The 23446-nt window shown below is 43.1% G+C and overlaps 10 protein-coding genes across 10 annotated transcripts; 5 read left to right on the top strand and 5 right to left on the bottom strand.

Moving 5' to 3' along the window:
• Positions 1 to 1017: 1017 nt before the first annotated feature.
• EAF02_005868 (uncharacterized protein) lies at positions 1018 to 1852 on the top strand (the record flags this gene model as incomplete). Its single annotated transcript, XM_038901916.1, has 3 exons — positions 1018 to 1099; positions 1259 to 1387; positions 1485 to 1852. The coding sequence occupies 3 exons, from the start codon at positions 1018 to 1020 to the stop codon at positions 1850 to 1852; spliced, it is 579 nt and encodes a 192-aa protein (XP_038758133.1).
• A 380-nt stretch (positions 1853 to 2232) lies between these two features.
• EAF02_005867 (uncharacterized protein) lies at positions 2233 to 3060 on the bottom strand (the record flags this gene model as incomplete). Its single annotated transcript, XM_038901915.1, has 1 exon — positions 2233 to 3060. The coding sequence occupies one exon, from the start codon at positions 3058 to 3060 to the stop codon at positions 2233 to 2235; it is 828 nt and encodes a 275-aa protein (XP_038758132.1).
• A 660-nt stretch (positions 3061 to 3720) lies between these two features.
• Positions 3721 to 4403, bottom strand: EAF02_005866 (uncharacterized protein; the record flags this gene model as incomplete). Its single annotated transcript, XM_038901914.1, has 2 exons — positions 3721 to 4271; positions 4340 to 4403. The coding sequence occupies 2 exons, from the start codon at positions 4401 to 4403 to the stop codon at positions 3721 to 3723; spliced, it is 615 nt and encodes a 204-aa protein (XP_038758131.1).
• A 1995-nt stretch (positions 4404 to 6398) lies between these two features.
• On the top strand, positions 6399 to 7417 carry EAF02_005865 (uncharacterized protein; the record flags this gene model as incomplete). The annotated part of the gene is made up of 2 exons (XM_038901913.1): positions 6399 to 6629; positions 6716 to 7417. The coding sequence occupies 2 exons, from the start codon at positions 6399 to 6401 to the stop codon at positions 7415 to 7417; spliced, it is 933 nt and encodes a 310-aa protein (XP_038758130.1).
• A 5173-nt stretch (positions 7418 to 12590) lies between these two features.
• On the bottom strand, positions 12591 to 14349 carry EAF02_005864 (uncharacterized protein; the record flags this gene model as incomplete). The annotated part of the gene is made up of 3 exons (XM_038901912.1): positions 12591 to 13006; positions 13060 to 14222; positions 14276 to 14349. The coding sequence occupies 3 exons, from the start codon at positions 14347 to 14349 to the stop codon at positions 12591 to 12593; spliced, it is 1653 nt and encodes a 550-aa protein (XP_038758129.1).
• Positions 14350 to 15598: 1249 nt separating this feature from the next.
• Positions 15599 to 15961, top strand: EAF02_005863 (uncharacterized protein; the record flags this gene model as incomplete). The annotated part of the gene is made up of 2 exons (XM_038901911.1): positions 15599 to 15784; positions 15902 to 15961. The coding sequence occupies 2 exons, from the start codon at positions 15599 to 15601 to the stop codon at positions 15959 to 15961; spliced, it is 246 nt and encodes an 81-aa protein (XP_038758128.1).
• A 499-nt stretch (positions 15962 to 16460) lies between these two features.
• On the bottom strand, positions 16461 to 17147 carry EAF02_005862 (uncharacterized protein; the record flags this gene model as incomplete). Its single annotated transcript, XM_038901910.1, has 2 exons — positions 16461 to 16733; positions 16806 to 17147. 2 exons carry the CDS (start codon positions 17145 to 17147, stop codon positions 16461 to 16463), a joined length of 615 nt encoding a protein of 204 aa, XP_038758127.1.
• A 307-nt stretch (positions 17148 to 17454) lies between these two features.
• On the top strand, positions 17455 to 18070 carry EAF02_005861 (uncharacterized protein; the record flags this gene model as incomplete). The annotated part of the gene is made up of 2 exons (XM_038901909.1): positions 17455 to 17523; positions 17576 to 18070. The coding sequence occupies 2 exons, from the start codon at positions 17455 to 17457 to the stop codon at positions 18068 to 18070; spliced, it is 564 nt and encodes a 187-aa protein (XP_038758126.1).
• Positions 18071 to 18579: 509 nt separating this feature from the next.
• On the bottom strand, positions 18580 to 19107 carry EAF02_005860 (uncharacterized protein; the record flags this gene model as incomplete). The annotated part of the gene is made up of 3 exons (XM_038901908.1): positions 18580 to 18690; positions 18742 to 18818; positions 18876 to 19107. The coding sequence occupies 3 exons, from the start codon at positions 19105 to 19107 to the stop codon at positions 18580 to 18582; spliced, it is 420 nt and encodes a 139-aa protein (XP_038758125.1).
• A 91-nt stretch (positions 19108 to 19198) lies between these two features.
• Positions 19199 to 22833, top strand: EAF02_005859 (uncharacterized protein). Its single transcript, XM_038901907.1, has 2 exons — positions 19199 to 19409; positions 19466 to 22833. Exons 1-2 carry the CDS (start codon positions 19338 to 19340, stop codon positions 22766 to 22768), a joined length of 3375 nt encoding a protein of 1124 aa, XP_038758124.1. The 5' UTR covers positions 19199 to 19337; the 3' UTR covers positions 22769 to 22833.
• Positions 22834 to 23446: the final 613 nt, after the last annotated feature.

Below are 23446 nucleotides of genomic sequence, written 5' to 3'. Positions count from 1 at the left end.
TTCGACGAAGAAAATAGTTTTGAGATGCATGGGAAACGTGAATTGGGCGTTCTATCATGCGGAGAAATTTGAATTGCATTTTTGGATGATATTGAGAATGCTGAGTCAAAGATGCACAGAGTAAGGGGCTTTTTAATATGCGGAAGGGTCTGAACTTGGGAGTATCTATGGCCATCATGGATATTCGGTTGCGAGGTTTAGGGATGTTTCCTTTTGTTTTATTGGAGTTATGAAGTTGCGGCTAGAAGTGATGGATCTGGTGGGCTGAAAGGTATGGTCCGTAATGTAGATCTAAAGGGAGGAGAGAACATCTTGAGCTTTGGGATGAAGGATGGCCTTTCGTGCGAAGATGGGGTGAACGTATGGTTGGTGTAGATATTGAATACAGAGCCGGTAGGATTTTCCAAAATGGTAGGAGGGCCTTGGAACTCAACAGGTGTAAATGCAAATGGCTGTCGAGGACCACATACAATGATAGAACTTTCTGGATAACCTTGACCAAATAGTTCTTGTTTAAGAGGTCAGTCTAATTGTTTTTCTCCTCAAAAGCAACAATAGAACAAAAGAATTAATTCACAATCCAAACCACCCTTTCCTATTCTCCCCATACTGAAACTGCATATATCGATTTTGCTTCCCAAGTCCCCTTTCGTCTCTCTTCCTTTCACCACAGGCTAAAATTCGGAATCCGGATAACATCCCACCTTAGCTTCTCTCGGCCCGAAAAATAGACATTAGCTTCCTTCCGCCACATCCGAGTTCCGATCTATACGAATGGATCTAGAACATATGCTAAGTGGGACTTTGGGATACGTCATGACTGCTTTAACTCTCGAAATTCTTGTTGACTGTGTATTTTGGGAATCAGATTCTCAATTCTTGGATTTATTATTTCGTATACTTAATGAGAGCTTCCTCCTTATTGATCTCCCTACTATTACCCAGTGAAACGTTTTGAATATTTAGGATTTCTAAAGATTCTTGAAGAATTCGAGCGGATCAAGGGAAAAAGAAATAATGTCAAATCCTCAAGAAAAACGAGTGCAAGCCGGCGAGGTAGAAAAAGCTCACGATATATCTACTCTGAAAAATACAGAATGTAAGAAAGCTCTATCCGCCATCCCTGCTTCCTTCTGCCTTCTCCCCAGCCTCCAAGTCCTCTCTCTGTTTATGCATCCCTCAATTCCTTTCCTCTGCATCCAAAACTGCCCCTATTTCATCAAAATACCATGCGTCTCAAGCTGACACCCCAACACAGGGTCAAAACCTGAATACACCCTTCCTACCCCCTCCCTCCAATTCCTCTTCCATCTCGAATGTGACATGGAGGAATTCCACCCCATCGGTGATGGAGGACATGGTAATCGCGCTACTGTTATTTTCAAAGGTTTGTCCTTCCTCCCCTTTCCTAATTTCATTCCCTCCTATCTCATTCCACCCTTTATCTTCCCCACGAGTTACAAAATCAAGCTCACCCCATCCAGGCGGCCGTTTCGAAGGTCCTCATCTCCGGGGCACCATTCTGCCCGGCGGCGGCGACTGGGAAACCATTCAAAACACTCCTTCCGAATCTCTCCAAACAGCTCATCTTGATACCCGCTATAATCTTCTAACTCATGATAACCACTGTATCTACCTGCGTACAACTGGTGTACGCACTGGTCCCCGAGATGTTCTAGAGGCACTTGGGGAAGAAGACAAGCATACTGCTCATGACTATAAGATGCGGTTGAATCTCACATTTGAATGCGATGATGCGGGGAAGTACGGGTGGTTGAATCGGGTTGTGGGGATTGCTAGTAGTGGGAGAAATGGAGGGAGGGTGATTTATGATGCTTTTGGGGTTTTGTAAGGGAAAGGAGGGAATTTGAAGAGGAGAGGATGCCTGGTATGGAGAGGCATTGTATATATATTTGTATGATTGTAAATTATGAGTGTGATGATTGTTTGAAGGAAATCGCTCGCATAATTGGGAGGTTCTGATGTCGATCATAAAATGAAACACAACCACTAAGAATAGTCGATGATAGATCAAAAGCACGCTCGTATAAAAAATCCAAGACACTTGTTTTGCAACATAACTCTTAAAGCCAAACAATCCTCCGAATAATCTTCACACCGTATAAAACGACCCATAACCAGAGTGATCCCATTGCTCCACTCTGCACCTCTACCCAAGAAATCCCATGACAAACCCAGCCCACACCAAATCAGCTCATTCTAACATCTCACTCAACTCATCCCGGAAGCCGAAGTTCGAATGGAACTAGAGGACGGCTCCGACCTGGATACATTCGTTGATGTAGAAGATTCCTCGGTATCCATGGCCTCCATATGTTCCATACTTCCGGTTTCTCCTTCTTTTCCTTTCCCCTTATCTTGCCCAATGCTAGTGGGCTGGGTACTGTTTGATTCATGTGCAGAAGTATTGCCATGTGTATTCGAATCCGTCATATGCGTATCGATGTTCCCCTCATTACTTCCATCACTCCCATTCGAACCCACACTTCCCTCTCTTTCACCTCCTCCATTTCTTTCATACTCACTCCAATCACTTTCACTCCCACTCCATTGCTCACTCTCCCCATCAACCAACCTCAAAACTTCCTCCACGACCAAAAAATCTCTCTCTAGCACCTCCGCCCAATTTTGCACATTTCCCAATTCCTTCACCTTCCTCTGTCCCTCCCTAACAACTTTCTCCAATTTATCCCCCTCTTTCCCTAGCTTTCCTATCTCCTTCTTCAAATCGTTTTCCTGTTTCGTCAATGCGCTGCTATTTTGATGGAGATTTTGCGCTCGAAGTTTCAGCGCATGTTCGTGAGGCGTGAAGATGTTTTGGATAGATGCATTGAGAGCAGTGCGCGCTTCAGCTATTTGACGGGTAGTTTCTGGAGAGGGAGGCAATGGTGGAAGAGAGGAGGTAGAGGGGTTGCTTTGAGCATGGGAGTGAGTAGATGTGGAGGCTGAAGCGGATACTGAGTGGGAGCGCGAATGTGAAGATGCAGAAGAGGGACCGGGAACATCGGGAAGTGGTGGTGCGAGAGAGGAGATGGGCATTATTATGTAAAGAATTGGTATATGTGAGGGATTGTCGAGATAATGCGATTGAGGATCTGATGCCGAGAATGAAGATAGGCGGTGTATTGTAATCTTACAATACCAAGCAGTAGATTAGTGCCTTTATTACTTATCAGATGTTTTATTGAACGACAAAATTATAGAGCACGACTCATATATGCAACGAAGAGGAATAGTATGAATTCATTCCTGGCAGGTTGGAGAAGGCCATTGAGAGTAGAAAGATCACGAGGTTGATAAGAAATGCGGGGAGGAGCATGGGTTACATGTGGTTACACAAGGGTCTTGCAGCCAATTCAGGTCCAGGTCGATCATTTTGATTTCCCCAGCTTTTGTTAATATCGAAAAGATTATCTCGAATGTTGGATAGATTTTGGTTAGTAAAATGATTTAAAATTGGCATGTGGACGAGGAAAGATGTCAAAATAGAATCATTGAGGATGAGTTCACACAATTCACGATTGCATAGACATTCAAATGCTTCATTGTACGAGCAAATGGCAAAGGGGGTATTCTTATTGCTTTAGAATTCATCATAGCCTATTGTAGAGAACCATTTTTCGCATGATTCCATATCAGGAACTCCATGCCATGAATCCCAATGAAATACAACCCATCCCAAATCCCATAGAAGATGATTTACTTTCTCAATTGGCGTTGGTAGAAAGCCAACTCCTCACCCTCCAAAATGTATCCATCAACACGTCCAGATTGTCCAGGTCTGGATGAGACTGCGGCGTAAAGACGACCAGCCTCGAATTGCTTCTCCAAAGCGGGGTCAACCTTTCCTTGGGCAGCGAATCTCTCGTGGTGCTTCTTCTCAACGGACTTGCTCTTCTTGGTGTCTGGCTCCTCGATAGCTTGACCGGCCTTTTGTTGACGTCTACGTCCCAAGTTTTGACCGTAGTGTGCCTCGTACCATTGTCTGAATGGTGCAGCATCGACTTGAACAATGGCGGATCTGGTGAGGGTGTTGGTTCGGACCAACTCGTTGTTGGAAGGATGGAAAGCGACAACGATCACACGGACCTTGCGGGCAATACCCTCAGAGGCCCATGAGAAGTTACCGGCTTCGAGACGGAGAGCACGGAATTTGCGGTTACCACCACGGGTACGGACGAGATGGATTCTCTTGGTTCCGATACGGGTACCTGCTTCTTGTCTTCCGGCTTCGAAAGCGCGCTTCTTCCCTGTAAAAGTCTTAGTTTTCAGGTTGGAACATATATCAATCAAGATATATGGGCTATCTACTACGCACGGTAATGGGATCGCTTGGCGCCAGAGGCGGAGCGTTTATGTCTGCTGTCACGGCTGATACCCATGATTGCTAATTCTGTGGTATTAATATTATTAGCCAAAGTTGAACATATTTGTAGATGATTTTGTTCTCAATGCAAGTGTTTGAAATGTCTTATCGAGAAATCGAATGCGCAACCAGCTATGCGATGGCAAAAATGTCTGGAGAGATGTGCGAAAGAAGTATTGATATGTGATATGGTGTGCAGTCGATTGGAGAAGGGTTTTGACTCCATCTGAATTATCCACTGTGCAATCATTCCCAATCTTTTTGTTCTTTTTTGCTCGACAGCCCTCCGTTCCCGCATATTCTGGTTTCGATTTTGTTCTCGATATTCGATCGTAATACAAATAGCAGTTGAGACGTTGGTAAAGTACTGACCTGATGGATTCGAATTACAATCGTTGTCGTCGAAGAATTTGTCGTGAGAGTTTGAAGAATTTCGAATCGAACTTTTGCAAAAATGAAAACGGTGCGAGAAGCTAGTGTGAAGGCTAAGATTAAGCGAATTCTTTGTCTTCCAGGATTAATATCACGTGATTATTCCTCGAGCTTGGCCCCTCCATTATTTTCCGACCCAACACACTCGTCTTTTTCACTCCTTGAAAATGAGAACGACACCAAGTCTGATATTGTACTCAGAACTCACGATGAGCAACAATTGAAGTCATAGTTAATGGCAGTTCAGGCGTATTATTAACATATTAATATCCTACTCACTCCCCGGGAAATCTTTTATGGTATGATCGAGTTGACAATATGGATTCATCTGCATTACTACATAGCATACCAGATATGTTTTTAAACTTGCTAACAGATGTTAGCTGGTATACTATCCTTTTCGTGGGTCTTTATGCCCCTGCTTATCCTTCCTCCATACTCATACTAAATCGTGATGATGCAAACGAACAGGCCATCCAATGGATGGAGAGACCCACCTGTATCTTTAATCCAAGTATCTGTTCAGAACGTCTTACAAGACAACCTGAGCACCAGGAGAAGGAGACGATCACTTGTTCGGTCAATCTTGGACAATTTGCCCCTCGCCTAGTCTGATGAAAGATATATTGCCCGTGCTTAATTCTTCTCTACGACACATGGTTTGACGATTCCAGTTTTAAAGGTCTTGATTACTAGTTGTGCATCAAATTCATAAGATGAGATTCTCTCCCTTAGAAGGATCCGACTGCTGTGGACGTTCACCCCTCCTCGATCGATCAGAGCTACGAGGGGTAAAAACAGAAGCGTTGTGTGGATCTTACTTGCTGAAGGCGTACAGATAGGGAATACCCTAATCTATACAGGTGTGGAGGTAAGGATTAGTACGACCATTGCTTGGAGAGTATGTTGGCGGGGATCGAGTGGCTGTTAGAGTATGGTGCAGATATAGGGCAATGAATGCGCACGAGAAGATGCTGGTGAGTGTCTGAACAGGCAATGCTTTGTTCGAGCCGTTGAACAGCGGTTGTCTTGCTTGAGGTGAGGATGGAAAAGACGAAATTGTGAAGAAGATGAATGATGAGTCTGCAATGGACTTTATCCTTATCACCATCTAAGGTTCAGTTGACTTTTTTGTCTTAAAAAATGTACAAAAAGATAGCATACAATGGTGCCTCAATTACTTTTTTCAACACTCAATGGAGGTATCGAAAGTACAATACTAGGTTGTTCAATATCAATTCAATACGATATACCGAGAATGGAATTACCTTTCACTCCCTTCAACTTCACTCCTGGCTTCACATTTCACTGTCATCATAATCGCCGTGCTAGTCCCTGAATTACATAGAGTTCGACTTTCATTGCTTATTTCCAGATATTTTGTTGAGTTGTATCAGACTTGTTGTGTTACTACGGTATCGAGTTATTCTAATACACCCCCCTGTCTACGACAAGAGCCCCCATTGGTCTCACAATGAGGGGTAAAATGGATGTAACCTCCCATCACACTTTCGCGCTCGAAAGTTAATTGACAACACTTTCATTCCATAACAAGTCTCCATAGTCACTCAATTTCAAGATGGCCGAAGTCTACAAGTTGCCTGGTCATAGAGTCGACGTCAAGCTCCGTGTCTTCGATCATGAGATTCATTGCCATTCATTGATGCTGAAGCTTGGTTCGGCTTATTTCAGAAGATTCCTCGACTCAGCAGACAAAACCCCAGCTCCTGCGAATGCAACTTTCAGATACGAATATGTTACCATTCAAGATGCCCCTGAAGATGTTCCAAGCCTTGAAGTCGCATCCAAGGTTAGTTCTCTTGATCGCTACGAGTTGAACAAATTCTCGAATTCTACATCTCACATTTGACTTAAGGCTAATTGAACCACTCTCAGGTTGAGGGCAGAGGTGATAAGCCTGTCGACACTGAATCCGATCATTGGTACATTGCTGTTAAACATTTGACTGATTGTATATACGGGAAGTCCTTCACACTCGCCAGTTTCGATGATATCAACTTTTTGGCCAAGGTTGCAGATTTTTATGGTGCGCTGCCAGTCGTTTCAAGGACATTGGATACAGTGTTTTTCCGAAGCCCGAACTTCATCGAGCGAATACCCGAGAATGCTGGTTCTCTTTTGAAGATTGCCTGCCAACTCAGAAATCAAACTCTGTACAAGGAATGCATGATTCATGTTGCTGGTCGGTGGAAAAGCAACCCTTGCATACCAGCAGATGATATGGATCTTCGTATCCGAGTTCTCGTTGCATATGGAAGCGTTTGTGACAAGCTTGTCACAGCAAATCAAAATTTGATCAGATTGGTTGCAGATGGGTATATGGATAAAAAGGTCCATGAAGAGCTACGTTCTATGGCGCTCAACTATAGCTGGTCGCTAGCCCTTTACTATCGACAATTTTACGATAAACACTACAGTCATGATATCGATCAGGTTCTGACTAAAATATTGACTAGCAATCTAATCCTTGATCCTTCTAAGCTTGGAGCAGGCCAAGGAAAGTTCCAAAATTATTTCCTTTGCGCGGAAATCACAGACAAGGAACTCCCATGGGATAGGGAGGAAGAAGACTGGTAGAGCTTCGGATTCCAGTTGTCGCAATCGGCTGTCAAGCTTATAACTTTCATGGTTCCCGGATTCCAGTGTCAGATGAGAATTTTCAAAGCTCGGTATGGCTTGTACCATGATATTTCAATTGGTAAGTCGATTGCACCTGTTCCCTCAATCTCAACATCCGAACTTTGAAAGCCAAAGTGCCTGTACGCTCAACTGATACACGTTAGTGTCTTTCTCCAACATTTTTATGCAGTAGTTCACGAATGCAGGTTAGTTACTCACATGTTGCAACGAGAGGATGGAAGTGGTATCTAGGCTGGTGATTTCTCATGAGAGTTTTGCGAATGTAGTTTGGGGCTCTCGACAGACAATGTCTTACAATTGCAAAACAATTTCGATGATGTTACACGGTTCAAGACATTTTCTGCTAGTGGTAGAGTGAATTAATCTCCAAGCGTTGTGAATTCTATGTGCTGTGACTGGTATATCCGATATAAGAAAGTATGCCCTTCATTTTTTTTTACCGTGTTACAAGAAACCCCAAGCTCAACAACTTCATGATTCTACACCATATGATCGTTATCGACCCTCAAAAAGGAGATTTGACAAAGGCCAAAGTTATATCGTCCTACCAATAGACTTCACACATACACCAATGTCATCATAATACTAGTATCATAAATTATCAAGATAGCAGGTCCATCCATTGACCCTGTGAACAAAACGATACAAAATGTCTTAGGGCTCCAAACATCTATCTTTCCTCTACTTCCCGAGCCCGTTCAATTACGCATCATCTATTCCCCAGAGCTTCTCTTTACACACAAAGCGAAAATCTAGATGATTGGCTATCTCTGCGGTTGGCGGTCTCGTCTTCTCGAATAATAACTTCTGATGCCCACTAAGAAACATTTAATATTTATCCCACAATACTTCCTGTTACCTTTTGAGATGCATACTAACTTTTCTTTACTTTAGTGTCGTGGGATTGATGTACAATTCACGGGGTTTAAAAAATTGATCTTCAGGGGAGATCCCTCTCTACAATGCCAGCTGTGATCACCACCCGCGACTTTTTGAACCAGGCACACTCCATCGCCTGTCGCAACACAGATTTCCCTTTTGACGCCTACAGCTCCGTCTCTGCAGGATAAAACTGCAGCATTATCGCCGCAATCAAATATGTGAATGATAACAATTGCCACGTATAGCTTAAAAAACTTGTAGTAATCTTTCCATGTGGGATTTATGATGGATAAATAGCAAGCGGGAATCCACCAAAATGTCGAGGTGAGTGAAAGTGAAAGTTGACAGGACGGGACTACAAAACCCTGGGAGTGAGGCTGAGGGTGAGTTTGATGGACTGGTAGAGGTTTTAATGGCGATTGAGGGGAGGCACGGGGACTGTTGAGGATGAAACTGGGTTTTCAATGGGGGTTTTCTGAAAAGAAAATGGTTTTGTACTTGATGGAAGTACGTAGCGCGCGTAGATCTAGCTCCTCGCTTGCTTGCATTTAAGTCACGAGCGAGAGCTATCCTCCGAATCACTGTATGGCATCTAACAGAATATACGCGGCAAAAGAACCATCGTAAGATCTCAGTCACCCCGAATTTTACAATATACACAGTCGTCCAAGACTCTGATCAATTCTTACTATGTATTGACTCATGTACAGAAATAATCTGACCAATCAATAAAAAAGTAGCAAGAAATCAAAAACCACACTAGCAGCGAATAATCGCGACAACTGTGTCCAGTTTCTTATTCCCATAACAAAAAAATACGAAAGCACTCCCAAACTCTACGATTTCATCTGCTTATCTGGGCAAGTAACACAGGGCTTAGCCTCAAGAATAACCGAGGTGTAGCGCGTATTTCTGTACGACGTATTGATGACTTCTGTCTCATATTACACGAGATGGATGTACAAGGCTGTGTAACGAACACGAGAAAAATACCGAAAGTCTGATAATATTCTGAAGTGGTGAGATATTGGTCTCTTCAATACTGTCAGCCCCAAGCTCGTTTTTTATGAGCATTGTTGGCAATTATTACGAATGGCAGCGCGGAGATAAGAGTTATCTTCCGAGACTTGCTGCGACGTCGGGTGCACTTACCATTGTTGATTGGCAAATGCATAGCCCTAGATGCCTGATAATATTCTGCCTGCTGAATATCAAGTAAAAGAATTGGCCAGAGTACGAAGATGTAGGATGGTCGTCGGATCTTGATTGCCACACAACTGCCCCTGGAAAAGAAATGAGAAATGTAAGAGTCTAGAATCAGGCGCAAGGTTCTCCGCATTTCGAAATTGCTGATCTAGAAATATAATCATGAATACGCTCGACGCAAAATTGAAGGTCAGATTGTACCTTGGCGGGTAGCATATACTGTTGCCTGAGGGGCATGCGAACATGTTGAACGTATTCCATACTACCCAAGCCTAGAACACTGAAACCTTAGAAATGAGATGTGTGCATAACACGGTTTACGGCAAAGATCGAGATTCCAAATGCATGTGCAGCTTTTGCTACTGTGCTAGCCGTTTTGTAGGATTACATACAGCTCAAGAATATTTCGAATCTAAGCAGCATTCACGAGAGCTTGGCCATTGGGTGCTTCTTTTCAAGACGTGCAACAGTTGGAAACAGACTATACATGTGAATAATACCGTGGATTTAGTTTGGGTGACAGCTGAAGGCTTCTCTTCGTCCTTGCTGCTTGTCGATATAATATGAAGTTACATTCGATAGAATTGTGTGTGGTTCCATCAGGTATATTACACAACTCCTAGTAATTGAACGACGTGACCTTAGCGTATGTTTGCACACTCCTCAAACCTAATGACCAACATTCTATGGTAGGAAATTATCACCACATCGAATCATAAGAGCTGTTAGCGAGCAGGCCAATTCTCGGCCAACTGCAAAGTATTTTTAGATCGGTCCCGGGTCGAATCAAGGTTCATATCCGTGACTGTCTCCTGTTGCATGTCCAACCAAACTATCGGTATCAACGTAATCCTGACAATCATACTGTGTCATCCAATTTCATTTCGCAGCATGCCATCAACATCGAAATTTCATGTGCATCGATCACAAGATTCCAATTTGAAAATCGATGCAGCTGCTGCCTGCTGTCAGTCAGACATGGCCCCTTTTGAATGTGTACATAACGAATGAGATAACATGCAAGGGGTAAGGGGGTGAATGAGGGGAAGGGCAGTCAATACTACCCTAGAGAAAATTCAAAAGAAGGATCCAGAAAATAAAAGCAGACGATTAAGAACTGGATTGAAGAGCAAAAGGTTTCTCATCCAATTCGGACACAAAAATGGGCGCCATTACATACACAAGAAATGATGTTTCGAGACGGTAGCGACAAAGAGAGCACTAGCTTGTAGAAACCGTTATTCTGCTAGGAGTACCTTGAGGTGATAATTTCAAACCCAGATACATCTTCAACCGGATTCCCAGACCAATTTACCCGGAAGCGCTGAAGAAGTGGGGGCCGATTTGGCAACGTGGCCAAGGCGGGAACGAGTACGAAAATCGGAATAGTTGAACCTCTTTAACTAAAAACTCGGTACTCAATAGGTGAACCAGACTACTGGGTCCGCATTCGTGGTCTGATAGTTCCAAACTTGGACACGGAGAGCGAGGATTCACTTTATAAATACATATGACAATTTATCCAGCAGTAATAAAGCTACCACATGAAACGATATGTTGAAAGAGGCCCTCCAAAAGGTTCACTGCTGACAATCACTTCACAAAGCTCCACACGCAATGGAACGTGATTTTCGAGTCATCGGTGATGCCACTCGGATGTAAGGATCAGCTGCGGCGTGAAATTTCAACACACCTGCATTCCACATCCAAATACAGCTATCGGCATGCCGATAGATTCGGGCTCGGATGTCAGCAATGTTACTTTGGTTCCTAGTGGTACAAGATTTTCAAGTGTTGGTTTTTAGTAATCCCTTCAAATTTTGCTCGATTTATTCGAGGTCCTGAATTGGGGGCGGCTGGCATGATTTAACTCAGAGGATGATTGGCTGTGTTGCAATTTTTGTGTTCGTGCTACGGACTCTCATCGCACCCGTTTAAATGCGTGTCGATATGATTTACTGTGGAGCTGGTCATCAACCTATCTCAGTCTGCGCGTAAGAGGCTTATGCAAACTGGTATGCCAATAAGCGAGCATCCCAATGTGAGAATGACTGCATTTGTGCTACCAATGCTAGAATTGCAGATCAGTGATTGTAAATTAAAAGAGTTAGATTGATTTTCCAGACTTTTGGAAGGCAGGGAGATTTCTCGGTCCCGAAATAACTTATCTTTTCTGGCAACCATTTGTCATACCGAAGAGTCGCTTCATGAAGCGTCCATCTCGTGTGTGTTGGGATCTGCTATATTCAGATCTTTATTTTTCCACCTTGAATAGCACAAAATTTGTCGCGTCAGGCGGCAGTGTAGGCAATTAAATCCTACAAAATGGCATACGTGCACACTGAAGAAAGACCACGCGTAAGCTGGCGTATTAAAATTGTTATAGGTGGGAGTTATGGCCCATGTCGATAACACCAAGGGGTGATTCTAAATTTGTGTGGAAGCTTTGGCGTCTGACTGTGCCAAGCATGAGTTTCTCTAACCCGCAAAGTTGTATGCAGAAGCGATCTTGGTCCGTGGTGGATGCTCATACCAAGCTTTAGCGACTGCCACCGACAGATCTGAGACGGGTAAGGCTAATTACCGTTTTCTTTCCCTAAAATCCCAACAGCTAATAATAAGTAGGCGACCGAAGCAACGCCGATAATCTTGAACATACGGATTATATTGTTTACTGTAACTCTCCCCTCCATTTAATCCGCGAATATAATGTTTATATGTCCCCCTTGCAATATACTAAAATGAAACTTTGACGGCTTTTAGGTGGCTGATAAGATAAAAGCAGTAATGTTGGTTTGTTCTATGTGTCATGCTGACAACACCTTCCCCTTCCATCAGGAAATCGATTAAGCTATCGGAAATTGATTGACTTTACATGTAATACAGATGGAACTAATGGCAACGATTGAAAGCGAAATTACAGCTTCCCGGAGATGATTGTAAATATTTTTTTGGCATTAACATTAGTGATAGATCTGAGTAAATACAACAAAACCATCTCATAGGAGATAATGATTAGATATTATGGCGACAAAATCGAAGGTGTAACCTGGTCTAGACTCGAGCGAAAGAGCTCATCCGCTGTTTCTCCATATTGAAGTATGTCTGTCACTATCCGGTAGCCCTCAGGTAACCTCTCGTCATTCTGCCTACAAGTAACCCGAATTTCTTTATTCCATCGATCGACCTCGAAAGACTCTCCATAGTATCTTGCATTTTCACGGATCGTTCCAGATTCATCCATCCCTGGTTGTTCGAGTGCCATCTTCCATATCGCGATTCTTGCAATCACATGGCTATCCCATGCACCCTCTCGACGATGAGAAGAAAGTAGCAGCTTCAATGCTTCACCGCGTAATGCCGGCGAATTGCGGCAGTTTAATGCGACTTCGAACAATGGTATCGTGGTGCGAATATCAAAATTAAAGGATGATTTGCCTGTGAATTTAGTGAGCATATAATAAAATATCACCAAGAAAGATAAAATGTACTTCGCAACAAATGTTTTTCATAGTCAATGATATCTCGCGTATAAGAGACGATATACTGAAACGGCTCCAGGAGCTCGTCCGTGACCGATTGCGGTTCGTTGAGACTTGTGGCAAGCTTGATAATACTGATTAATATTCGCATTCTCAATGATTCTGGTCTTAGCACCGGATGTCCAGTAACATCAGTTTTGCAATCGGACATCCATATAGATCGACGGAAGACAGTGTCCCATTGTCTCAATTGCGCTACATAATAGTCTCTCAGCTTGATGGCCGAGCGAGGAATATTTCTTCTCGGCGTGAATCTATATTTGAACATCTCTATATAGAGGTTGTTGGCTCTTGTGACAAGTATACTTCGAGTTTTGACTGCTTCCTCTATACCAGAGAAGAATTCCGGGATATAAATCTGCTCTTTTCCAAATATAGCTTGGCGATAAGAGAACTCCGATTCGAAGCCCATAGTGGAGTAGTTGACACTATCGAGACTCATCAAGATACTAACGAATCTACAGTCCAGGAGTTTTGAGGTATCTTTTGTAAGCAATGATCGGGCACATTGCATATGAGAAGTTGCTAAATCTCGATTCCCATAGAAGCAATCAAAGTGGGCTAGTATCGTAGCGGCAATAAACAGTGTTCTTGAACGTTCAAGTGTACTTTTTGTATCTGCTATGAAGTCTCTCGTTGACTGCAATGCTTTGCCGTATTGTTTAAGGGCGAATTGTTCATGATCTTGAATTTGTTGTGAGCTGGTAGTGTCCATCTGAAAGCTCCGCACAAGAGCAGAAATAGCGACAATTCCATGACGAATACATGGCGTGAAAAAGCTTTCCTGGAGAACGACTTCGGTCCAAAAGAATGACTCGATCGATCTGGCTGTACGACGCGTTGTGTCCGTGATCATGCAATATGGATCGGCAGAAGTCGCAGATGTAAAGTCTTGAAAGTATAGCCATTCTTGCTCATTAAGATTTAGGTAAGAGGGCTCATGATTTGGTAGAGATGGTGGTGCCGGGCGTATAGAAACTAAGCTTTGTCGAACAGTTTCTTTCTTTTTTGTTGATATTGGTGCTTGAGTAGTATAACCACGGCATCGAATCCCGGAATTAGAACATCGAAAACAAGCTGGTTTTCCTTCATCACATTTAAGTCTTCGAAATCTAAGTATATCAAATCAACATTGTGCTCAGAATAAAGTGATGATAAAACCTACTTGCAAGTCACGCAACCCGATCTGACTTTGGGCCTAGAAGCTCTTTTTCTGATATAATCTGACATTTCGGACATTATTGATTGGTGACGTTGAATAAACAATCCATGAAACTACAAAATTTGAGAAATATGCGAGGACTGACAGGTAATATTTAAAGTTCTATGCCAATGTACCGAAGACTTCCCCTCGAATCCACCTTGAAAATGGCTGAGGTTTGCGGCTAAGGTTGCAAGGGTTGGCCGTTGACAGGGCTGGACATGGTAATAGGCAATCTTCTGGGGTCGTAACGAAAGGACTTGCAGGATATAATCATGCCAGGGTCATAAGCGGCGTACTGCATATCAGACAACAGTGAGATTAATATCAAGGTGAGGGACTAATCGGATATTTGACGAATGAGAAAACCGGCTGAATTTGCTGCATTCAAGAAGCTCTCGTCTCATCTATCTACAAACTTCTTGATTGCTCATACGGTAGTAGTTGCACTTGCATTTTTTCTAAAGAAAAATACAATTGTAGTATTAGATGATCGAAAAACAATATGGACAGCGTTTACCTACAAAGACAATCCCCAGGGCAAGTAGCCAAATATTCTAAGAAATAAATGTTTAAACTTCCCAACATCTTTGCCCCATGAGATATCCGTGCAAATCGCAGTCTTCTAGAAGCCAACGAGAATTTGAAGGATTGTTGTAACACGCTCAAAAGCTTGCTAGACTTTGCACCAACTGGTGTACATTCTGCATCTGAACTATGCCGGTATGTGAGGCATATCCGACCGATTTCAAATCGGCGTTGAAACCAAACTTTGACATCAAACTCTTTGCTGGGCATCAGACAATGATTTGACAGCAAGGCAAATAAGAAACAATAAGAAATAACTAGCACAGCTATGTCTATAAAAAGGGTACCCAATAAGATGCAGAGGATTCGATGATATGAGAGACTTCGTGACACTGTAATATCTGACTCTGCTTTGAAAGACACAGCCGCCTAAAGCATCTAGAACTAAGGATACCTTGAGCGTTTGGGCACTTTGTCGTGTAATAGGATAATCTTTTTGATTCTGAAAACAGAAACCAACAGTTGGAGGTCTACGAGTAAGCAATCTCGTTTGGCCAAACACGTGCCGGACTAGCTAGAGCGGGGGTCCACCGAGCAATTGATTACCTAATCCGAGCCAATTTTTTTCTTTGTCAATTTGTGATCCCCGCCATCATTATCTACAACCTTATGACCCCTCTGAGAAAAATAAATCTCACACGTTAAAAAATCAAACCAGCGACTTTGCGCTTCCGAGATCATTGCAGAAGAAAAGAAAATATGGCCGAGAATATTTACGACGAAATCGAGATCGAGGATATGACTTATGATCCAGTCCTACAAATTTATCATTATCCATGTCCATGTGGCGATCGATTTGAAATCGGTATTGCTGATTTGAGAGATGGCGAAGATATTGGAGTCTGTCCAAGTTGTAGTTTGATGATCAAAGTTATTTTCGAGGTGGTAAGTTTCACTCTTTCTGACGGGGAAATTGCTCGAGGCCAATATGATGGCATATCATTACGGTTCTCTTATGCGAAAGATGTTCTTGAACTATATGCTAATCCTGCTGTGACGTAGGATGATTTACCAAAGCCAGAAGGAGATCAAGGTGGCCCTCAAGTGACGATTGCGACATGAGTAGGTTGATGATCCGAAGCTATATACATATCATGCATCGACCCGAGAATGAAGGTTTTGCTGGAAGATAGGATAATTGAGGGTTATATGAAAGTGACGACGGAAATACTTTCCAAAACATAATTCGCGCCCAACGATGAACGTCCAATCCAGCGCCATTCTGCGAAGAAACATTCCGCAAGAATAGAACCAGATTGGATCAAGCCGAGGTCACAGGGGACAAGCAATAAAGAGAATTAGATCTCTTGGAGAAGCTATATTGTGTCTATGATGAGCAGGTAGTCAGAAATTCAGACTGTGTACATTATCATCAGGTAATGCCCAAATTAAAAAGCTACCTCAATGTCTCATCGGTTCCCTATGTTCATGAATCTCAAGTCGTGAAAATGCCACTGCCAGAAAACGCCGATTGATGTTCGATTTATAGCCCACCATTTGCAAAAACAAAAAAATCGCTCTCGAGATCCATCCGTAGATTTATCACGAATGTGTAAGGTGATCACTCATTCCCTTGTATATCAGGAGTGTATGAACTTGATAAGTCGACACCGACCTCATTCAACAGTAGTTCGTTCAAAGACGACCCATCTCTCAAGTATATCCACTCCCCTGATCCTGTGCCTTCTTTTGAGTCTTGACCCTCACTCGTAATCACAAAATCGTAGCGCTTTGGCCCGGATGTGGGAGAAGAAAGCCAAATTTGTTTATTTGGTGGCTGCTTGTTGATGACATAGGTGCCGATGGGTGGAAATGAGAGTGTAAGAACCCCAGCCTATATAAAGATCTCAGTCAATTCTAGGAAAGCACCTCATAGAAGGCGCGTGAGCCTGGAGAAGAAACTTACGCTATATTCGACATCGACATCTTCCCTCTCCTCTTGCAACTCCTCCAACTTCTCAACCATCATGTCCATGTACTTATCCGATAACTCATTGTATTCTTCTTGACTGAGCTCAGCAGCTTGTTTTGGTTCTGGATTGCTTTCCAGTATCTTAGGTTTAGGATTCTCGGATTCCGGGGACAATCCTTTGCCAACTTTGTTCGAAATTGTGATAGGGCGGAAGGGTTGATAAGCAACACTTGGTCGAATGGTTGGAAATGTTCGACCTCGCGCAAGCAAATTTCGAGAGGTGCCACATTGGCGGGGCGCACTGCGAAGAATCTTTGCGAGGAATGTGCGAGTCATTGTTTCGTTTGAATGAAGTGCTTTGTAGGATAGAAGAGGAGGATTGGTGGGATGGGTTCTGGGTGGATGGATGAATTGATCGTTCCAATTCTACTTCGTAGGGTTGATAAACAGATTGGTCGCACAGAGCTCAATTGAATTAAGCTTTGAGCTAGCTACCCCACGTTTTTTTGCTTCATTGGCATATCGGGATTTCCACACCACGATCCTATCATCTGCATCGTGTTCAGCCTTCTTTTGTCGGCCTTTAACATAATTCTTTGCAAACAACAAACTCATTTGGTTCTCCATATACTTGCACTCAAAGATGATCAACGCAGTTCTTGTCTTCAATAATGCTGGGCAACCACGGCTTACAAAATTCTACACACAACTAGTGAGTACCAGCCACTTACCATCCTCCAAATAATTACTAACAGCCCAAACAGGAAACATCAGTTCAACAGCGACTTATTTCAGAAATATTCACACTCGTATCTAATCGTCCTGCCGGCTCATGCAATTTCCTTCCGCTTCCGCCTCTTCTCGCCTCCTCCTCCACATCCAAAACAGATTCATCTCCTCACAACGATATCCCTTCCCTCGTCACATATCGTCATTATGCGACACTATACTTCATCATTATTTCAACATCCACCGAATCACCACTTGCTCTTATTGATCTGATACAAGTATATGTGGAGGCACTCGATCGTTTATTTGAGAATGTATGCGAACTAGATTTGATCTTCAATTTCGAGACGCTGCATGCAACTTTGAGCGAGATGGTCGTGGGCGGTGTTGTTATTGAGACACAGTTAGAGAGAGTTGTGGAAGGGGTGAAGGCACAGGGAAAGGTAGCAAAGAGACCCTTGAATGAAGGAAGAGGCGGGGCATTAGGAGGCATGGGAATGGGGGGAAATTTTGCCTGGGCTACTCGATGAAAGCTAGCGACTGCTTTGGTTTACTCAAGACCAACTACAATAAGAGAACGCCCATCATTAAGCAAGACCATAAGGCTGCAGAAATACTTGATCGAAGGCTGGCATCGAGGAACATGCCGAAGAGCATTTGTAGAGGGCATTTCAACACTCTCAACACCAAAGTCGGTTCAGCTGCTTGGAATAACATAAGTCTCACATCTACTAGTTATGAGCACAAAAGAGCCCCAAATGTTGTCAACACATCGCTCTTCTTGGTTACATATACATCACCGCCAAACTGTGCTCTCAACATCTAACGATGATCCAAGGTCACAGAGAGTGTCCTCGAGTGAACGAGATCTATGAAGGATTGAAGAGAAAGCAAAGATATCTTGAGCAAGATTTCTGGTCCATGCATCATGTACACTTCCAACCCATTGGTATTTAACGCCTCCACGCCGAGAATATACTACTACAAATTATACAATATCGCGACGTTCTAGCATAGCTTCGTAAACATGACCTGTGCTTCAGGTGCTATTCTTTGCTACAGGTGATACATCTTCGGCTTGATCTACACGTTTGTGAACTTGATCCTTTGACCACAGTGATCCTGTAAGTCCAAAAAACCATTCCCGGACCTATGATTCGTCAATATTTCATGTCTTTATTAAATGCATAGGTATTCATACTCCTTGAAATGGTGCCCCCTCGTGAACCAAGTTGTCTTTATTCCAATCCGCGAAGAGTACTCCGTAAACTATCACAACTGTTTCCCATATATCAGCATTCTGTAATCTGATGTACCCTCTCATAATCTACCCACATAGAATAGAACTCAATTGAGCGACTTTAACAGCTTTTGTCCATTTCGGTCTCGCCCACTTGAGCTTCGTTCTCCTTTTGTATCTTCGTTCAAGTCGGAATTGATGCTTTTGTGATAACTTCGAGAAATCGGGAGGCCACAGTCTTTTCGCTTTATACGGATTTGCATTCGGATCGTATGGTAGCTCTAACCGGGTTTGCTGGGCAGCACGTCTAACAAGTGTGCGAAACATTCTTGTTGATGTTATAACTATAAAATCGTTTCAAGCTTCACTTGAAGCTGGACGAGACTGTAATTATTTTGGCCTTAGGCATCTATACATAAACATCCCACCAGCCCGCAATTTCTAAGTTGGTGACCCGAATTTCAGTGCGGTCTCTCTGACTCAGTGAAACTTCTAAAACAACAGCATATACTCTGCAGAGAGGATATTGAAAGGCCTAGAATTTCAATATCGCAATCATGGCAGCTGTTGAAGCCACTGCGAAGGCTATGGAGAATGCCACAATCTCCAAAACTAAGGAGTTGAAAGGCGTAAGTACCCCTCAATTGGCTGAATCACAATAGTTACTAACCACGAAATCTTTTAGACTGAGAAGAGAGACAAACTTATTGCAATCGAGAGAAAGTACCAAGCACAATGGGAAAAGGATGGTGTATTTCAACCGGATGCTCCTTCAACTTCCGATGTTCCCCTCCACTCTGTCTCCGCCGCAGAGTTGCGCGAACAGCACCCTAAATTCTTTGGTACCATGGCATATCCTTACATGAACGGCACTCTTCATGCTGGTCACAGTTTCACCGTCAGTAAGATCGAGTTTACTGCAGGTTTCGCACGTATGCAAGGAAAGAGAACTCTGTTCCCTATGGGTTTCCATTTGACAGGTTTACCTATCAAAGCAGCCGCCGACAAGCTTGTGAAGGAGATCAAGCTTTTCGGAAAGAACTTTGAAAACTACAAGGAAGAAGAGGTCTCGGAAGAGAAGACAAACACCCCTACACCAACCACCCATCACGAAGACGTCACTAAATTCACCGCGAAAAAAGGAAAGGCTGCCGCAAAAGTTGTCAAGATGAAGTACCAATTCCAGATCATGGGGGCATTAGGCATTCCATTGGAAGACATCCATCAATTCGCAGACCCACATTACTGGGGTGCCTACTTCTCTCCTCTGTGTAAACGAGACCTTACGAATTTTGGAGCTCGTATTGATTGGAGGAGATCGTTTGTTACAACTGACGCCAACCCATACTATGATGCTTTCGTCCGATGGCAGATGAACCGCCTCAAGGAGCTTAAGAAAATTAAGTTCGGAAAGAGATACACAATTTACTCGCCAAAGGACGGACAACCATGCATGGACCATGATCGAAGTGACGGAGAGGGTGTTGGCCCACAAGATTACTTAGCCATGAAGTTAAAGGTCTTGGAATGGTCGTCAGAAGCCGAAGCTGCTATCAAGGATAAAGTCCCAGCGGATGCGGATATTTTCTTCGTACCCGCTACTCTTAGACCAGAGACGATGTATGGTCAAAATTGTTGTTTTGTCGGACCTAAGATTACGTATGGTGTTTTCAAAGTTTCAGAAAAGGAATACTTCGTAATTACCGATCGCGCGGCAAAAAACATGTCATATCAAGATATTTTCTCTGAAAATGGTAAAGTCGACAAGGTTGCAGAGATTGTTGGTTCAGCATGTGTTGGAACCTTAGTCAAAGCTCCTCTCTCTGTGCACAAGGATGGTATCAGGATACTTCCTATGGAGTCGGTCCTTCCTACCAAAGGTACTGGAGTTGTCACCTGTGTACCATCTGACAGTCCAGATGATTATGCGACTATCATGGATCTCGCGAAGAAGGCGGAGTATTATGGTATCAAAAAAGAATGGGCCGAATTGGAAATTATTTCTGTCATCAACACGCCTTCATTTGGAGATATGTGCGCTCCGTTCTTGGTGAAGAAGCTCAAGATTGCTTCACCAAAGGACAAGACAAAATTGGAAGAGGCAAAAGAGCTTGCTTACAAGGAGGGTTACTATCAAGGTACCATGACATTCGGAGAGTTCAAGGGAGAGAAGGTCGAAGTTGCCAAACCTAAGGTCAGAAAGCAAATTATCGACGCTGGTGAGGGCTTTGCATACTCAGAACCCGAGCGAAAGGTCACCAGTCGATCTGGAGATGATTGCTGTGTTGCATTAATGGATCAATGGTACCTTGACTATGGAGAGGAATCCTGGAGAAAGGAGGCCCTCGCACATGTTGATTCTGGTTTGAACTCTTACTCGCAAGAGACCAAAAATGGATTTGAAGGTGTCCTCAACTGGCTCAATCAATGGGCCTGTGCCAGAACTTATGGTCTAGGATCGAAACTTCCCTGGGATCCTCATTTCTTGGTTGAAAGTTTGAGTGACAGTACCATTTATATGGCATACTACACCATTGCTCACTATCTTCACAACGATATTTTCGGTAAGACTCAAGGTCTTGCTGGAATAAAAGCAGAACAGATGACAGACGAGATTTGGGATTATGTCTTTGCTCGTCGGGATATCAGTGATGAAATCTTGAACCAGAGCAAGATTCCAAAGGAGACTCTCGAGTCTATGAGGAGAGAATTCGAGTACTGGTATCCACTTGACCTTAGAGTATCAGGAAAGGATCTTATTCCTAACCATCTCACTTTCTTCCTTTACATTCATATTGCCATATTCCCTCCAGAGTACTGGCCAAAGGGTGTCCGTGCCAATGGCCACTTGCTCTTGAATGGAGAGAAGATGAGTAAATCTACTGGTAACTTCATGACATTATTTGACATGATCAACAAATATGGTGCAGATGCTAGTCGTATCGCGTTGGCTGATGCAGGAGATGGAGTTGCAGATGCCAATTTCGAGGAAGACGTTGCTGATAACAATGTTCTCCGTCTCTACACCCTTCGAGAATGGTGCGAAGACATGGTCAAGGATCAAAATAACCTTCGTACTGGAGAGAAGAACGATTTCCTTGATGCGCTCTTCGAGAACGAAATGAATGCTATTGTTCACGAATGTCGTCAACATTACGAAGCAACAGACTACAAACTTGCCCTCAAATTGGCTCTTTATGACTTCACAGGCGCTCGTGACTTCTATCGTGAAGCAAGCATCGCTGCCGGAATCAAGATGCATAAAGATCTGATCTTCCAATATATCGAGCTTCAAGCTCTCCTTCTGGCTGTTATTGCGCCTCATTGGTCTGAATATATCTGGCTTGAGGTCCTCCACAAACCCACTACTATTCAAAAGGCCCTTTACCCCGACGTTCCAGCCCCAATTCCAGCTCTCAGTGCTGCTCGTGATTACGTCCGATCTACATCCTCGAATATCACTTCTGCAGAAGCCGCTCAACAAAAGAAGAAAGCGAAAGGAAAGGACATCGGATACGACCTCAAGAAACCTAAGAAGCTTACCATTTTCTCTGCCGCTAAATTCCCTGTTTGGCAACAAAAGTACATCGACCTTGTTCGCGAGTCTTGGGACCCAGAAACAAAGACTGCTAATGACAAGGAACTGAATGGAAAGATTGCTAAGATGGGTGAAATGAAGAAAGCTATGCCTTTCGTACAAGTCTTGAAGAGGAGATTGCAAAGTGGTGAGGCTCCAGAGCAAGTTTTCGAGAGAAAGTTGGCCTTCGATGAGAAATCAACACTCAAGAACATGGTAGCTGGCCTTAAAAAGGCAGCTGGACTGTCGGTGATAGAATTAGTCATTGTAGATGGTGAGGAGGGCGCAAAGAAGGGTGTTATCGTCCCAGTTGAGGGTGGTGAGGAAAAGGAGTATGCTACTTTGCCAAACATGGCTGAGCAAGCAGTTCCTGGCAGCCCAACCTTCTTATTTGAGAATGTTGAGATTTAAGTAGTAAATTAGATATCAAATTGAGATATTTTAAGTAATTTTATTGTCTTAATGATTTGATTAATCGGATCTGGAAAGGTTTAAAGCTTCCAAGCTCTCAAGGTTTTAGATTTTGATGATTTGAAAGTTCGAATTCAGCTCATGGTTCTAGATTTCAAATGTTCTAGTGAAGCAATCTAATTTTTAACTCATCGCCCAAGAATTGAATCGTATGAGAAAGATAATTTGGCTATTGGCAGCATCAAGCGTATGAAGACAATTTGGGGCTGTTCCGCCGTGAATTGAATTCAGCAATAAAAAACTTCTTATGGAGCATTTGAAACTCTGCGCCGCTCTAGTTGTCCCGGGTTTCAGCCATTGGTTTGAGGATATAGCTATATTTAGATCCGTATGGAATGTAGATGTAGAATGTGTTGATTGCGATATGAAGAGATCTCACATTCCGAATGCGTGAATGGAACGATGAGCGCGGTTCAGAGTGCTAAATGGTGAAATTTTGCGAATTGCTCTTTTCTAGTGGTGAGATCTGAATTATTCAGGAAATTTGATTCGCAGGTGAGTGTTTGTTCGTTCATTGTCATATTTTTGGTGGTCTTCGTAGATACTTTTTCGCATGGATTCAGGTTTCTCAATACCTGCTCTTCTTCATTTACAAGTATCTATTTTTTTTGTTTTCAG

The sequence above is a fragment of the Botrytis sinoallii genome (assembly GCF_014898435.1).
Source record: "Botrytis sinoallii strain Bc 23 chromosome Unknown BSIN_009, whole genome shotgun sequence".
Classification (NCBI taxonomy): domain Eukaryota; kingdom Fungi; phylum Ascomycota; class Leotiomycetes; order Helotiales; family Sclerotiniaceae; genus Botrytis; species Botrytis sinoallii.
Note: the sequence above shows the minus strand (reverse complement) of the source record. Positions and strands in the feature narration are given on the sequence as shown.

What these genes read in the sequence shown, in the direction of transcription:
- EAF02_005859 (XM_038901907.1), top strand. Translation starts at nt 19,338, where the DNA reads ATGGCAGCTGTTGAAGCCACTGCGAAGGCTATGGAGAATGCCACAATC. An exon ending in AAACTAAGGAGTTGAAAGGC is followed by an intron (nt 19,410 to 19,465) that starts GTAAGTACCCCT and finishes GAAATCTTTTAG; the next exon opens with ACTGAGAAGAGAGACAAACT.